This window comes from Engraulis encrasicolus, chromosome 14 (assembly GCF_034702125.1).
Source record: "Engraulis encrasicolus isolate BLACKSEA-1 chromosome 14, IST_EnEncr_1.0, whole genome shotgun sequence".
Lineage (NCBI taxonomy): Eukaryota > Metazoa > Chordata > Actinopteri > Clupeiformes > Engraulidae > Engraulis > Engraulis encrasicolus.
In genome coordinates this window covers 9,761,009-9,778,508 of record NC_085870.1, presented here as the reverse complement: position 1 = coordinate 9,778,508, position 17,500 = coordinate 9,761,009, and the positions used below count along the sequence as shown (strand labels likewise).

At 46.1% G+C, this 17,500-nt stretch overlaps 1 protein-coding gene across 1 annotated transcript in view; it reads right to left on the bottom strand.

Moving 5' to 3' along the window:
• Positions 1–17,500, bottom strand: part of shmt2 (serine hydroxymethyltransferase 2 (mitochondrial)) — a 59,044-nt gene that overhangs the window by 19,385 nt on the left and 22,159 nt on the right. The window contains exons 3-6 of the mRNA XM_063214899.1: positions 15,890–15,969; positions 11,673–11,873; positions 10,353–10,434; positions 1,732–1,854 (exon numbers count right to left, since the gene is read on the bottom strand). Coding sequence (XP_063070969.1) covers positions 1,732–1,854; positions 10,353–10,434; positions 11,673–11,873; positions 15,890–15,969 — 486 coding nt within the window. The remainder of the gene's footprint in view (positions 1–1,731; positions 1,855–10,352; positions 10,435–11,672; positions 11,874–15,889; positions 15,970–17,500) is intronic.

Genomic DNA, 17,500 nt, shown 5'->3' with positions numbered 1-17,500 from the left:
GGGCTGCTCTTCCATAAGCCTAGACAATGACATGTGATTGTGTTCGAGAGAGATGGGGGAGAGAGAGAGAGAGAGAGAGAGAGAGAGAGAGAGGGAGCGAGAGAGAGAGAGAGAGAGAGAGAGAGAGAGAGAGAGAGAGAGAGAGAGAGAGAGAGAGAGAGAGAGAGAGAGAGAGAGAGCAATATGAAGGGGAAAAGAGGCAGATGAAAAAGAGGAAGCGATAGGGGATAGGCATCGGGAGAGGAAAGACAGGTGAAAAGGAGGAAGAGATGGACGGTAGTGGTGTCAACAATGATCGACTCAACGATCCAATCCAATGCGGGGCATGGACGATCCAATTCAATGCGGCAAGTTCCAGAATCGATGCGGCAATTTTTTTAAAGTTTCAATTACTTCCGTGGATATTTCGGGAGGAAATGAATGTTAAATGAAATAAAAGTACTTCAAAGCATTGCAAGACTGATACAGACTGATACAGAAAACAGCCAATAAATTGTTGCTCAGTATCTGACTACGTGTATTGCCTCATCATGACTGATGAAACATTTGCTTTGCTTTCTGTAGAAATGTAATGCATTGCAATGCATTGTAGAATTGAATCAGATCGGATCGGATCGCATCGCATCGCTTCCTCCCGAATCGTGATCGAATCGGATCGTGAGGGCAGTGCCAATCCACACCGCTAATGGACGGACAGATGGATGATGGATGGATGACAAAAGGATAGATGGATGTATTGAGGGGGCAGTACATGAAGAAGGAAGATGAGAGGGAGAGGGAGAAGAGTATGGATGATGATGGGCACAGAAGGATAGACAAATAGATAGAAGCAAGCGGTACACAAAAATAAAGGAAAATTGGATGAAGGGGTGGATGGGAGGATGGATAAATATGGATGGACAGAGTGAAGCCGTAGAAAAAAAAGGTGGATGGATGGATACTAGGCAAAATGGATGTGGAGGGAGAAGAGGAACGAGACCTGAATGGACAGAGCAAAAAAGAGAGGGAAGTGGATGAAGTGAGGGGCTGATGGTCAGATGAATAGATGGATGTAGAGAGAGGTGTTACATCATGGATGTCAAACTCAGGCCTGGGGGCCCAATCTGGCCCGCGGAGTCATTTTATTTGGCCCGCGAGATGATTTCAAATGTGTATTATAGTTCGCCCACATACACCATGAATGTATAACGCAACAAGATTTGAACATGAAATTTAGTGCATCACAGGAATATGAGTAGGACCAGGCCGCAGTCATGTACGACAGAATATGTGCAGGCACATTTGAACTTCCACACATGATGAGAAACAGAGTGTGTGATATTTAACTATTATTATAGTTATTATTATTATTATAGTTATTAAGTTATCTTATCGTTTTTTATTTCATTCCAGATTCTGATTTTGGCCCTCAGTCAATACGATTTGACACCCCTGCGGTACATCAAAGAGGAAGAAATGGAAGAATTGATGGACAAATGGAGGGATGAGGTATAAGAGGGAGAAATGGATTGCTGGCTGGATGGACGTACCTTCTTTATTGAATATTTTTTGGGCCTTTTTGCCTTTATTTGATAGCACAGTGAAGATGTTGACAGGAAGCCAGCAGGGAGAGAGAGAGAGAGAGAGACGGGGAAGGGTCGGCAAAGGACCCGGGCCGGAATCGAACCCGGGTCAGCCGCGTAGCAGACGAGTGCCCTACCGTTAGCGCCACGGTAGGGCCGATGGACGTACCTTCTTGATGCGGGCGTAGTCGATGAGACGGGCGTAGGCGCTGGTGCCGGCGATGATCATGCGGGGCCGGAAGAGACGCGCAGTCAGCTCCATCTGGTCATAGTCTATCAGGCCTGTCTTGGTCTGGAAGGAGGAGAAGAAGAGAGAAAATATGTTAAAGAGAGAGAGAGAGAGAGAGAGAGAGAGAGAGAGAGAGAGAGAGAGAGAGAGAGATTGGATGAGAGCAGGAATGGAGAGAGTACAGGTTAGGGGTTGAGCAGATGAGTAGAGGATTGAAGACAGGAGGGGAAGGAGTGGACAGAAATGGTGGATGAGGGGAGGAATGGAGAGAGAGAGAGAGAGAGAGAGAGAGAGAGAGAGAGAGAGAGAGAGAGAGAGAGAGAGAGAGAGAGAGAGAGAGAGAGAGAGAGAAGAGAGCCGGTGTTAGAGACAAAGAAAGTGAACAAGAAGATTGGAGAGGGGAGGAGAGATGGGTTAGAGAGAAAAGGTGAATGAGTGGAGGAATAAGAAGAGAGGAGAGAGTAGGGATTAGGGATAGAAGGCGAGTGGAGAGAGAGAGAAAGAGAGAAAGAGAGAGCGCGCGCGAGAGAGAGAGAGAGAGAGAGAGAGAGAGAAATTAGGGGTTCGAGACTCAGAGTGGATGAGTGGAGGATTGGAGAAGGAAGGAGAAAAGAGAGGTTGGATGACTGGATGAATGGAGAGAGAGAGAGAGAGAGAGAGAGAGAGAGAGAGAGAGAGAGAGAGAGAGAGAGAGAGAGAGAGAGGGGAGTTATGGATAGAGAGAAAAAGAGGATTGGAGAGGGTAGGAGAAAAGAGGGGTTATGTTCGGAGAGGGAGTATGAGTGATGCAAAAGAATGGAGCACAGAAATATGTTTTCAATCCCATTTAAAAAAATAACAAAAGCGGCAGGCAGACAAAGACTCAACATTTTGCCACTGTGGGCTCAGCACGCACACACACACACAAACACACACACACACACACACACCATGCTCTCTCCATGCCCTCTGTCTCTCTCTCCCATACATGAAAACACACTTCTTTTTTTAGGGCGAGGGACAGCGCAAAGGAAAAAGGGGGACAAAAAGTATATCAATCCCGTTTGAGAGCAACAAAGCAGCCAGACAGAGACACTCGCATTTGTTACGGCGAGCACAGGTACCACACGCACTTGTATTCTTTGTTTCTTTCTCTCGCTCACTCACTCACTCGCTCTCTCTCTCCTCTCCTTCTCCCCGCTCTCTCCCTCATACACCCACACGTACTACATATACGCACAAAATGTAACGCACACCTTTTCCGGCCCATTCAATCTCACATAGAAAACACAGGTCCTCCACAGCGCGACTCAAAATGTCTCTTTCCTGCATTCTCCACATCTCTACCCTTTGAGATTCTTGAAAGTCTCTTAGTGTTCCCCATTCTCTCCTCCTTCTCATCCTCCTCCTCCTCCTCCTCAACATCTCTTCCCCTTTCACACATCCATCCACTCTGCCAACCAGCCCTCCTTTCATATCATGGAGTCTCCCATCTCTTATTTCTCCATCTCTTTCTCTCTCTTACACTCTCTCTCTCTCGTCTCTCTCTCTAGTCCAGGTCTCTTTGCTCCATCACTCCAGGTGGTCTCTCTCTCACCCCTTCTCCCACTCATCCCCATCTCTTTCTAATGCTCTTGCTCCTCCTCCCCCCGTCTCTCTCTAGTGCTCCTGCGCTGCCTCGTTCTCCTTCTCCGTCTCCCCCCTGGGCGCTGAGCTGAGTGCCGGTGTCACCTGCGCGAGGGAAAGCTTTATTTAGACAAGGGGATTAGCCCTCGTCTTCGGGGCACGCATCACCTCGGATTGCTCCGCTCCCCTCTCGCTCATTCCCTCACCCACCACCAATCAACCCCCATCCCCCGCCAAACCCCACCCCCGCCCCCCACGGCGCTCCCACCACCACCTTCAACCAGCAGCCCCATAGCCCCCGCCCTCCCTGCACACCCCACACCTACCCCCCTCTCGCTCACTCCATCATCCATCCCACCCCCATCACCATCACCATCAACTAGCACCCCATAACCTCTGAACACCCCCATACCCCCACGCTCTGCTCAACCCATGACCCCCCTACCACCACCACCACCAACCGGCACCCCTTAACACCCCCATAACTCCCCCTTCACCCTCCAACCCCTCCACACCTGTGCTGGGCTCCGCTTTGAGCGAGGACAGAGTGGCCCCCGCCGGCCTGTCGATTTCCTATTATCTCTCCCTGCAGTGGGGGTCTGCCCTCTCATTCATCACCACAGCCCCCCCACCCGGCCTGCAACCAGCCCAGCCGCCCTCACCCCCTAACCCTCCACATAACCACCTATCCAATCCTAACCCCCTCCCCAATTCATCACCACACCATGCCCCTCACCCCAACACCCCCGTCCTCTCACAAACACCTATCCACCAAGCGAAGCAGAGATGCGCGCTCTCTCCCTCTCGCTGTCTCTCTCTCTCTTCTCTCTGCCTCTGCTCCCCCCCCCCCCCCCCACATTGATCACCTCACGAGCTGGGACAGAATTGATCACCGCCGGCAACACAAACAGGCCACGGCTGAAACCACGAGAAACAGAGAGCAAAAGTGAAAAAGAGAGGGGAGACAGAGCAAGAGAGAGAGAGAGAGAGAGAGAGAGAGAGAGAGAGAGAGAGAGAGAGAGAGAGACACAGAGAGAGAGAGAGAGAGAGAGAGAGAGAGAGAGAGGAGAGAGAGAGAGAGAGAGAGAGAGAGAGACAAAGAGAGAGAGAGAGAGAGAGAGAGAGAGAGAGAGAGAGAGAGAGAGAGAGTCAAGGACATTGTGAGAGAGTAGAACAGGTCAGAGAAAGGAGAGATCTCATGAGCTGAGCATGTTTGTTTCTTCACCTTCTCTCTCTCTCTCACACAGACACACACACCCTCTCCAACATACGAAGGAGTAGCCATCATTGATAGAGCCAGGAACAAATTACCCCTAGAACAGAACATCCCTGGCGGAATGGTCCTTTTTGTAATCAAATACTACCACAAACCTCCAGAATAGTGATACCCACCGCCATCACCACCACAAAACAACCTCCGATACACATAAAGAAACCTGCACATAGTAAATAATACTGTAGTACTCAATTAAAACTTTCTTCTCTCATTAAGTCTTAAAGGTACACTGTGTGAGATTTTTTGCAGTTTATTTCCAGAATTCATGCTACCCATTCAATAATGTTACCTTTTTCATGAATACTTACTACCACCATCAAATTCTAAATATTCATTATGACTGAAAAAAATGCATTTTTCATACATGAAAAGGGGGATCTTCTCCATGGTCCAACATTTCAGAAATAGCCATTTTTAGCTGCAAAAAATGACTGTACTTGGGCCATACTAGAAAATAAGAGCTTATTACTTAGTAAACTTTCATGAAAAGATCAAATTTGGCAATATAGGCAACACAGTTTCAATGAGCAGCATAGTTGCAGTCATTTTTTTGACCATTTCCTGCACAGTGTACCTAAGACTTTTTCTGCCCCCGCCCCACTTACTTCCGTCAATACAATTGGGGAGAAAGAAAGGGAAGGTATCAATGCGCTGTCGAAGAGCGCAGAAGGTCTTGCTACGCTTCTCTTTATACTGCAGACTTTCCACAGCATAGAAAAAGCCACGTTTGAATTCGCACAACCAAACTTTGTTTCATGACAATGGTCATATAAACCTATGTAAACAGGAAAAACTTGGAAGACTTTGGTCGCATAAAACTACAGCCCCGAAACTTACTGTTGGCCATGCTGAACTAGCTACAAAATGCTAACAGCGCGTGACAGCGCGTCTGGCTGACTGGGAGGTCAAACAACGCTCGGAGAGGTACGCATCATCTCGTCTTACTTCTGAGAAGAACATACTGTATTTCATTGTTAAAGTTAGGGATGCACCGATACACATTTATTCACTTCCGATCCGATCTCGATATCTAAATTTGGATATCTGCCCATACAGATACTACTCCGATCCAATACCAAAATCACATATATGCATGGGTTTCAAGTTGAGGTAGGCCCAAGCAGACTATTTGGTCAGAAATGGAAGTCAGAAGAACAGGAAAGCAATGAATAAGCAAAAAGTAACAAGTAAAAAGTAACAATCCCATCCTGAAAACTAATATGCAAGTGTTATGATTTCAAATTAACATTGCACCTGACTCAATGTCTGTATCAGGAAAATTCCGATATTTTGGGAAAATTCCGATCCGATCCGATCTTTGAAATATGTTGATATCTGAACCCGATACCGATACACTGATACCGATATCCCATCCCTAGTTATAAGTATGGTGTTCTGTTCCTTTAATAAGATAATTTAGTAATTAGTTACCACTGCGAGCATACTCTGATGTGCATTATTATTCATACAGTATGTGACACTGATCTAATACATAAAAGTTGATAAAATGATCACTATGGCCCATACCATCTCGTTGGATTATAAAAGGAGGCAGCCGTGGCCTAGTGGTTAGAGAGTTGGTCTTTCAATCAAGGGGTTGCAAGTTCGAATCCCCCCTGACCTCTCCATCCATGGCTGAAGTGCCCTTGAGCAAGGCACCTAACCCCACATTGCTCCAGGGGCTATAACCAATACCCTGAAAAATAGTAACTGTAAGTCGCTTTGAATAACTGAAAGCGTCAGCTAAGTGCAATGTAATGTAAAAGGAGTATAATACAGTCGACTAAAGTAAGAAAACTTAAGTCATCACTGGCCATCAACTGCTCCAACAGTTCTCGCTCATGCACACGGCAGAGCTCACCAAACAAGACTCTTTGCCCAACGAGTTTAGTGGGTAAGCACATGCAGGGCCGCTGACAGCTTTGACTGGGTCCAAGACAAAATCATCTGAAAGGGCCCCCCTCTCATTATATACAATATTACGGGGTCCCAATTCTGCCTCCACCCCCCACCCCCCCTTCCCTGGGCCTGGGACCAGGGCCGGATTAAAATTTTCTGAGGCCCAGGGCTAATTACCCGGATGGGGCCCTTCATATCATGTTCTGACGCATGACGTCACACAAACCCACTGACACATCAGCGTACACAGTAGGCCTACCAATCTATGACAGATACCGTTTAAAGTTAACTGGTGATATTATTTCTAGGGGTGGGCAAACATGAAAATCTTTAATCGCATTAACTCAATGACTTTCTGTGATTAATCGCGATTAATCGCATAGCGCGCGAAACCCAAAAATAATAATAAATCATAAATAAAATAAATAATAAATAAAATAAAAATATATTTTAAATTAATAAAATAAAAGAATTAATAATAACTTGCATATGTACTGTGTAGATATCCTATGTAGGTCTAATGTAGTATTCCACAATGGAAATGAATGCTATTTGCCAACCTATCAGTCTAAATGTAGTAGGCTATATGCCTATCCAATGTAGGCCTACTAATGAAACAAATTATTGCATACAATATTACACTAGGGCTATTTAAGATTGTAGGCTACTGAAACTGATATATTAGAAATGATAAACTCAAATTAGGATGGTCTACATGGGCCTACAAGAAAAAAAAAACTTGTCACTTAAAAAAAACTATATGTTAAAACGGCTTGCCATAGGCGTGCGTCTGTGAGATATGTCCCGCCTTCTCTCACTGTCAAAGACTCCCACCTTCTCTCTTATCTGTCGCTATTTTTAAGGTGTTTCAGCGACTAGAAACTAATTGACTGTCTGTTGGCATTGACAGCAATTACATCTGTCAAAACTAGACTGCCTGTGCAGTCGCCTTCGACTGCTTAAGGTATATCCCCGAAACGCGACGCTTCCAGTCCCCCATCATTCCTACCACTCCCGTCCACCATTTCGTAAACGTGTATGATACATACAGACGTGACATGACGTGCATAGGCTTAAAACCAAACGACTATTGTGAAAATGAAGCAAAAAATGGGGCAAATGGTAATACTGTTTTAATGGTTCAGTGGATATACCACATTAGGTACAGTGTAATAACCAGTGTAACAATATTTAATACAATGTAATACCAGTGTAACACCGCCATTTTTTAACTTACATCATGTGTTTGTGCGTAAGTGGTATTACATGGTATTGCATATTGTTACACTGGTATTACACTATATTACATGGTATTGCATACTGTTACACTCGTTATTACACTGTACCTGATATTGCATATTGTTACACTGGTATTACACTAGTATTACATGGTATTAAATATTGTTACATTGGTTATTACACTGTACCTGATGTGGTAGATTCACTGAAATGGTGAACCATTAAAATAAGGTGTTACCGGGCAAATCAATCCACCCAGTCAGAAGTTATGGGCCAAATGAAAATTCCGCCATTTTGAAAGTGTTGTCTTCCAAACTCGAATCAGTTCATGAGCCTACCCTAGAGCATTCACACACAAAATCTGGGACAAATCCATCAACCCGGTCAGTAGTTATGGGCCAAACAATAATTCGGCCATCTTGAATTCAGCCATCTTGAAAGTGTTGACCTCCAAACTCGAATCAGTTCATGAACCTACCCTAGAGCATTCACACACCAAATCTGGGACAAATCCATCCACCCGGTCAGAAGTTATGGACCAAACAAAAATTCGGCCATCTTGAATTCAGCCATCTTGAAAGTGTTGACCTCCCAACTCGAAGCAGTTCATGAACCTACCCTAGAGCATTCACACACCAAATCTGGGACAAATCCATCCACCCGGTCAGAAGTTATGGACCAAACAAAAATTCGGCCATCTTGAATTCAGCCATCTTGAAAGTGTTGACCTCCAAATTCGAATCAGTTCATGAACCTGCCCTAGAGCATTCACCCAAAAAATCTGGGACAAATCAAAACATCCGTTCAAAAGTTATCGCGTTAACACGAAAGACCTTACGCGGCGGCGGCGGCGGCGGCGGCGGCGGCGGTGCACGCAAAACCATTACATCCCCGACGCTCCGCGTTTCGGGGATATAACAATAACGTTGACATGACTAACACTATCTTAAATGCTGAAGTTGCCGATGTCGCGAAATCATAGCCTACCATGTTGATGCAGCCTATGCACGCGCAGCGCCATAAATACCTAAACGTTGCGTGAAGAATGTAATATCTCGCGGTTCGCTTTTTGATCAGGGCTTTAGTAAGTCCGTGTGGCGTTATTGACAGCTGATAGACAGCCAGCACAACAGTAGGCTACCCTTTTCATGCTGACCGTACAATAGACTAACCTTGCGAGCTGCCACATGCTGCTCGAGTTGCGCAAGGAGGACCAGAACTGTGTAGGGGCCTACCGAAAAAATCTTTGCTGGTGGTAACCGCTACAGCAGGCTGACTACTCCACAGGTTGACAGGTTGGTTAATTTGGGTGTTTTCTGTAATAATTGTGTTGCTCTTTCCTTTTTTATTTGCTTGTAATTTTCATTTTTTTGCTTCGCTCTCCTGTTTCCTATGGCTCAACATTTTCGCGCGTTTTCTTTTTTTTTTCTTCTATTATTTTTTGTCATTTGACATTCCGCGACCGGAGGCCCCCCTAGCGGTGATGCCCGGGGCTGCAGCCCGTTCAGCCCATTCTGTAGAGACGGCCCTGCCTGGGACAACTGACCTGTTTGTATCCCCAGTTGGCAGGCCTAAGCGCATGAATGGGCAGAGGCAGGCAGACAGCTTGAGCGATGGGGTGGAGCTCAGGAACGGATGGCATCTTTACGGGAGCCCGTCACTGACAGTGGCTCAAATTACCTCCGCCGCTACGAGTTGCTAAATCTGGCCCGCGGCCTATCAGATGACTACGAGGGTGAATGGGAGTTAATGGGGGGGAAAAAGTGGGGGGTTCCTTACAACCCGATAATGTGTGAACACATGCTGCGGCATAACTCTCTTCAGTTAGACTACAGTTAGGGTTCAGGCCACCGGAGAACCATTAAGCGTACTAGGGCCGGTTCCCACACCTAATCTCAAACAAACTGGACAGGAAATAAGAAAGTTAGTTTGAGATAGTAACCAAAAAAATACTTTGGTTTTCTAAACAAACTGTACGATAATGTTGACGTTAGCAGCTTCATTCAACAACGTGGAATGTAACTGGTATGGCGACCAACTCTGGCACCGTTCTGACAACAGCTTTAGAGGAGCCTCCAAGACACCTATAGGGATGCTGAGTTGCTGCCATCTCCTGCTAGCTAGGCTGAAGAGTCCTTGAAGAAAAACGTAAAACTTCATCCAGTGTGCAGATTGGCACTTCATGTAAAACTTTACCAACAATCTGGACAGCTGACAGCTGACAGCTTTGGTCGGGCCTGGGGCCAAGCCATCTGAAAGGGCCCCCCACCCGATACAACAAATGTAGTGAGGAGGACCAAATTCGGGACCCTGCCTCCCTGGGCTCGGAACAAGTGACCCCTTTGTCCACCCCATCCTAGGCTTCCCTGCCTACAGTACATACAACACTTCACATTGATACCTCTCCATCTCCGAGTGAATACAGTTTGTACAATGGGTGGATATGAGGCATGCCATTTGAATGTGCTTTGGTGAATGTGCTTTGGTGACCGTGCGGAGTGTAGGACAGCAGACTGTACAGAGTTAGAGCCATTCCACTTACGTTGAGTTTGTAGGGCATGGACTCGAAGTAGATGGATGTTGCTGAGATGCGCTTCACGTCGGACATGTAGCCGTGGGTCAAGCTGCAAGGCAAGGCAATTTTATTTGTATTGTAACATTTCATACACACATGCAAATCAATGTGCTTCACAAAAATAAAAGCGGAAGAACATGGAAAATGAAAAAAAAATTGACAAGACAATGAAAGAAATGAAAGGCAATGAAAGGAAAAAGATGTGGTGAGTTAGACACAAATGATGTGATGTTAGGTCAGAGTAGATGAATGGTGACATTTAGAGGTAAACCATGGAGGTATTCCAAAAACATGGTAAGGGGATCAATCTCGCTAAGTTAACCTACAGGAAGGAGTAAACCTGCTAATGAATGACATTTAGTTAAAGGGACACTGTGTGAGATTTTTAGTTGTTTATTTCCAGAATTCATGCTGCCCATTCACTAATGTTACCTTTTCATGAATACTTTCCACCACCATCAATTTCTAAGTATTCATTATGACTGAAAAAATTGCACTTTTCATACATGAAAAGGGGGATCTTGTCCATGGTCCGCCATTTTGAATTTCCAAAAATAGCCATTTTTAGCTGCAAAAATGACTCTACTTGGACCATACTAGAAAAAAATTGTTTAATACTTAGTAAACTTTCATGTAAAGATCAAATCTGGCAATAGGCCGCCCAATTTCAATGAGCAGTATAGTTGCAGTACCTTTTTTGACCATTTCCTGCACAGTGTACCTTTAATAAAGCAGGAGAACACCAGAAGAGGTGTGTGCAGGGGCGGAGGGGGGCAAGCAGGGGCTCTTGCCCCTGGGCCCAGGGCCCTTCCGCACGGGTAGTAGGGCCCCATCTTGACCTTGGCAGACCATATGGGGGGGTTCCCATCATTGTTGAGCCCAGGGGCCCTGTGGGCAATTGTACTGCTACTGTCTGTCTGTCTGTCTGTCTGTCTGTCTGTCTGTCTGTCTGTCTGTCTGTCTGTCTGTCTGTCTGTCTGTCTGTCTGTCTGTCTGTCTGTCTCTGTCTGTCTGTCTGTCTCTGTCTGTCTGTCTCTGTCTGTCTGTCTCTGTCTGTCTGTCTCTGTCTGTCTGTCTCTGTCTGTCTGTCTGTCTCTGTCTGTCTGTCTCTGTCTGTCTGTCTGTCTCTGTCTGTCTGTCTGTCTGTCTCTGTCTGTCTGTCTGTCTGTCTCTGTCTGTCTGTCTGTCTGTCTGTCTGTCTGTCTGTCTGTCTGTCTGTCTGTCTGTCTGTCTGTCTGTCTGTCTGTGAGTCTGGGGAACAGGGAAGAAGGAAGACCAGGGACTTACTGTCCTCCGTCGGGCAGGTCCAGTCCCATGATGCGGTCGTGGGGGTTGAGTACGGAGGTGTAGGCGGCGAAGTTGGCCGGGGAGCCGGAGTAGGGCTGCACGTTGACGCCCCACAGGGCCGGGTCTAGGTCGAAGGCCTCCAGCGCACGCCTCTGGCACAGCAGCTCGATCTGGTCCACCACCTCCGCACCTCCATAGTACCTGGGAGAGAGAACGCACACGCGCACGCGCACACACAAGCACAAGCACGCACACAATGTACAAACATGAACACATTGAGACACAAATGGTACACATACACACGGACACAAACAGACTTATCCATATAGACACATCGAGTCACAAACAGTGGCACATATGCACACACAGACACACACAAACACACACACACGCACACGCACACGCACAATGTACAAACATGCACACATTGAGACACAAATGGGACACACATACACATCCATATAGACACATTGAGTCACAAACAGTGGCACATATGCACACACAGACACACAGACACATGCACAGACACATGCACAGACACATGCACAGACACATGCACAGACACATGCACAGACACATGCACAGACACATGCACAGACACACACACACACACACACTTTTTGCTACATATTATGGATATACTTTAAGGCTACCTTGTTCTGGCCAAGTTTTTTCTATACATTAGTAAAAGAAATGTCAAAAACTTTTGAGAGACTCCATATGTTAATATAACTTATTTGATGTTTGAACGCAAACAGACCTGAACGTATATAAGATCAGGCTGCTGTTGTTTCATTTACATTGACAGTAGCTCCCTCCACTGACTACTGGGAAAGTAACATATGTTTGCTGACGGACTTTTTTGAGTCGTCGTCTTAATGACTGTAAATACAATAGACATTATGGCTTCGTGCCCTCTGCCATGCTGTCAGATTTTGGAGCCACAGTTGCAAGTTGCTGCTTTCTGAAGCAAGAGAATGCTCACATGCTTAGTAAACATAAATAATGCAAAGTAAACATCTAAACTGATGTCAAGTTTCTTTCCTTGGCATGGTTTTGTATAGACAGTATGCCCAGGCCTGATGGTTTTTGTTTGAGTCACTGAACACATCCACTGATAGCGGAGATCTGCCGTCATATGAAGCTGTTGAGGACTGATTAGAGTAGGGTCTGTTTCTATCTACTGTAACATAGGGCTGGGCAATATGACGATATATATTGTTATCGTGATATAAAAGTGTATATTGTGACCTGTCTACTATATCGTTTATATCGTGATAGTAATTATATCAATTTTATACAATTGAATATCATTTAATTACATTTCATGTTGTCACAATACACACTATAAGTTAACACATTGAGTACCGACGACGTAATAATGCGTTTTTCACGCCCATGCGTTGTATACCAAAACGTAAAAATACGTTTTTGCATTTAAATATCATATTTTGAATCTACACCCTTCAATGGACAATATATGTGATTTTGGTAGCTCTGTTATGGACATAAATGACAACATTTGCAGTCCAAAGTTGTTTGATTGTTATGATGTTTGAGTGTTATGATTTGGATATTTTAATTTAACTTACCAAGATGTCTGGATGCCAACCCATGTCGCCTATCGCGCTGCCTGCATTGATTTCCCTAGTACGGTCACTGTAGCGTGTTGTCTCTGACTTCACGCAATAGGTAAACACCATTGTATATCGTGCCTGGAGTATCTTGAACTTTCTGGACTTGCTAGACCTTTACCAGATCCTTGGATCCAAATGGCACCCGATATGTGATTGGAGTAATGCGCTCCGATTTGGACGTTTGATCGCCAAAAAGATAAGTTTCTGTGTCTTCCTGTAGCCTATGTGAGAAGCCAGAAGCTAGCATGGCTATCATGATTCCCTGATTGTCGCTCCCCTGTCGGCTCGCCCCCACTAGCCAGACTATCGATCCCACCGCCATATAACGGAGCTAGTTATCTTTTTGATGTTAGTTTTTTGTTTCTAACCCTAACCCTAACCCTAACCTTAAATTGCTTGTATGTGGCAGTGTATGATAATACGTGAAATATAATCGGGTGGGACTACACGTCCGGGAGTGATAGAAACACCTGGGACTACACGTCCGGGAGCGATCTCAGTTGGGAGTGTCCATCTGCCACCGCATATGATTCGGATCGGATGGGCTAGGCTACATCTAAGCATCATGTCATTTGGATTTGTTGTCAATGTTGGGCTATTATTTCGGGAGTCATCGGGAGCTATTTTAGCAAATGTCTCACCCTCTGCATGTGTGCAAAGAGTTTGTGTTCAGTCCACGTGAAAAACGGGGATTTCAAAGGGCATCGATTGCTGGTGTCGTAGTGTGACAGAGCAGGAGGTGTGCTGCCGTATTCGTGAATCGTGCTATGTTGTTGTTTCCCTAGTAGCCTACGATCGGTAGCGTGTATTGTGTCTGACTTCACGCAATAGGTAAACACAGAGACCATTGTATATCGTGCCAGGAGTATCTTGAACTTTCTGGGCTTGCTACCTAGACCTTTACCAGATCCTTGGATCAAAATGGCACCCGAATTGTAATTGGAGTAATGCGCTCCGATTTGGAAGTTTGATCGCCAACCAGATAAGTTTATTTGATTATTCACCCCCATGTTGAACTGTCTTCCTGTATGTGAAACGCCAGAAGCTAGCATAGATGGCTACATATGGATCGGATGGGCTACATCTAAGCATCATATCATTGGCATTTGTTGTCAATGTTGGGCTATTATTTCGGGAGTCATCGGGGACTATTTTAGCAAATGTCCGACCTTCTGCATGTGTGTTAAGAGCTTGTGTTCAGTCTGTGTGAAAAACGTGGATTTCGAAGGGCATTGATTGCCGGTGTCGTAGTGGTTTAGAGCAGGAGGTGTGTCTTGACGAGCAGGAAGATGTGTGTCAGAGCTAACCTTGCACCAAATTGTGATTAAAACCAACTCATCCCCTTTCAAACTCGTCACATTCTGAAGAAGCGCACCCTTCACAAAAACCTCAATATCTCCGATTGTAGCTGAATTCCATGGATACCCGCTTCGGTTTAGCGTGGGTTTACTCGGCAATAAAAGCTCGTAGAGACACACAGTTTTCACCTACTAAGAGGGCAGCGTCTCCACTTTCGAACGAGTCATAACATATTTCAGTGGCCCTATCACATAATAAGCTGTGAGTCTACAAAAAAACGTCAAAAAAGGGCTTAGAACGCTGGTATTCTACGACATAATTCCGTGAGCACCGCCGGTATTCAATGTGTTAATGTAACTGTAAAAATAAGAATTAAAGGATCCATTTTAAAGAAAGGTTGTTTTGCGACATGAAAAAATAAAGAGCAAATAAAGAGAATAACTGAAAACGTATGTAATTGTGCTATATCGTGATATATATCGTTATCGTGATATAAAGTAATCCATATCGTGATATTGGTTTTTTTCCATATCGCCCAGCCCTACTGTAACATAAAGGAACTGTAATGTAGGTAGTCTTGGAAATGTAATGTAGTAAAATGCAGGTGGTGCAAAGTAACGCTCCCAAAGTAACTAAGGGTCAAAGACGTCTTTGTCATTCAGTGTTATGGACACCTTCCGCCGACTGTAACTGCAAAAAAAACATGATTTTAAAATTGTTTCAAGTGAATGGATGACAGCCGAGGATTTCACGAATTCCCTGTAACAATAAATAAATAAAAAGAGTCATGTTTTTTACAGTTACAGTCAGCAGAAGGCATCCGTTACACTGAACGACAATGCCATTTTGCACGTCTTTGACCCCTAAGCAAAGAGGGTGGTGTGCAAAGAGGTTTAAAAAAACCTGTTTTTAACCTACAGCATGAGTAGACGGTCATCAATACAGACGGATACACTCAAACAAAACAGACACGTGGACAACATGCAGAAAGGTTGTGCATGCACATGCGCACACACACACCAACACACCAACACACACACACACACACACCAACCACACACACACCAACCACACACACACCAACCACACACACACCAACCACACACACACACACACACACACACACACACACACACACACACACACCCACACACACACCACCCACCCACACAAACACCCCCCCACACACACCCACACACACACACACACCCACACACACACACACACACACACACACACACACACACGCACACGCACACGCACACGCACACGCACACGCACCTTTTGCCGGGGTACCCCTCGGAGTACTTGTTGTTGAGGCAGGATCCCTGAGCCTCCAACGCTGCGCGGCTACAGAAGTTCTGGACAGAGAGGAGCAGAGAGGAGCAGAGAGGAGCAGAGAGGAGCAGAGAGGAGGAGAGAGGAGCAGAGAGGAGGAGAGAGGAGCAGAGAGGAGCAGAGAGGAGCAGAGAGGAGCAGAGAGGAGCAGAGAGGAGGAGAGAGGAGCAGAGAGGAGCAGAGAGGAGCAGAGAGGAGCAGAGAGGAGGAGAGAGGAGCAGAGAGGAGCAGAGAGGAGCAGAGAGGAGCAGAGAGGAGGAGAGAGGAGCAGAGAGGAGCAGAGAGGAGCAGAGAGGAGCAGAGAGGAGCAGAGAGGAAGCAGAGAGGAGGAGAGAGGAGCAGAGAGGAGCAGAGAGGAGCAGAGAGGAGCAGAGAGGAGCAGAGAGGTGGGAGGAAGCGGCACAATGAATGAAAAATATATAAATCCTCGTGTGAGACAGACACTCATTGAAAAAAGATGTGACTGTTCTGTTGGCAGGGTTAGCTCAGCTGCCTCCTTCTTAGCTACACATGCTACACACATGCACACACGTATACACAGCTACACACAAACACACAGACGTAGGTGGCGCACATACGCACACACGAGCACGCTGACACACGAGCACGCTGACACACACGCGCGTTGACACTCGCACACACGCGCACACGCGCACACGCACACAAGCACACACGCACACACGCACACACACGAACACACGAACACACACACACACACACGAACACACACGAACACACACGAACACACACGAACACACACGAACACACACGAACACACACGAACACACACGAACACACACGAACACACACGAACACACACGAACACACACGAACACACACGAACACACACGAACACACACGAACACACACGAACACACACGAACACACACACACCAAAAGGCAACATGAGCGGAGGTGGCGATGGATCAATGTGTCGGGCGGAGGGACAAGAGAGGGGGGAGAATTAAGCACTGCTAAGCCATTAAGGCTGAATAGGCCCTCCAGTCAGGGCTGATCATTACTGTATTGAGCTGCCAGTCTTTATGGACTAACACTCGGCTCACCTCAAGTGGAGCTCAGAAGCAGACGTCACACAGCACAAGATACATCACCACAAGTGATGGGTGGGGGCGTGTGTGTGTGTGTGTGTGTGTGTGTGTGTGTGTGTGTGTGTGTGTGTGTGTGTGTGTGTGTGTGTGTGTGTGTGTGTGTGTGTTTGACGGGTGGGAGTGTGTGTGTGTTTGAGGGGTGGGAGTGTGTGTGTGTGTGTGTGTGTGTGTGTGTGTGTGTGTGTGTGTGTGTGTGTGTGTGTGTGTGTGTGTGTGTGTGTGTGTGTGTGTGTGTGTGTGTGTGTGTGTAGCACAGAGCATAGAGGTTTCTGAGCGTTTGTATGTAGGGGGCAGTGTGTAAGATCTACACAGTTTTTTTATGCTCATTTCTTGAGGCTAGAGGGAGATGAAGTACCCATGTGTAGTCAGAGAGAGAGAGAGCGAGAGAGAGAGGCCATGTCTCAAATGCCGCACTTGTGCACTTCGGGCACTGTTTTTCAGTGCC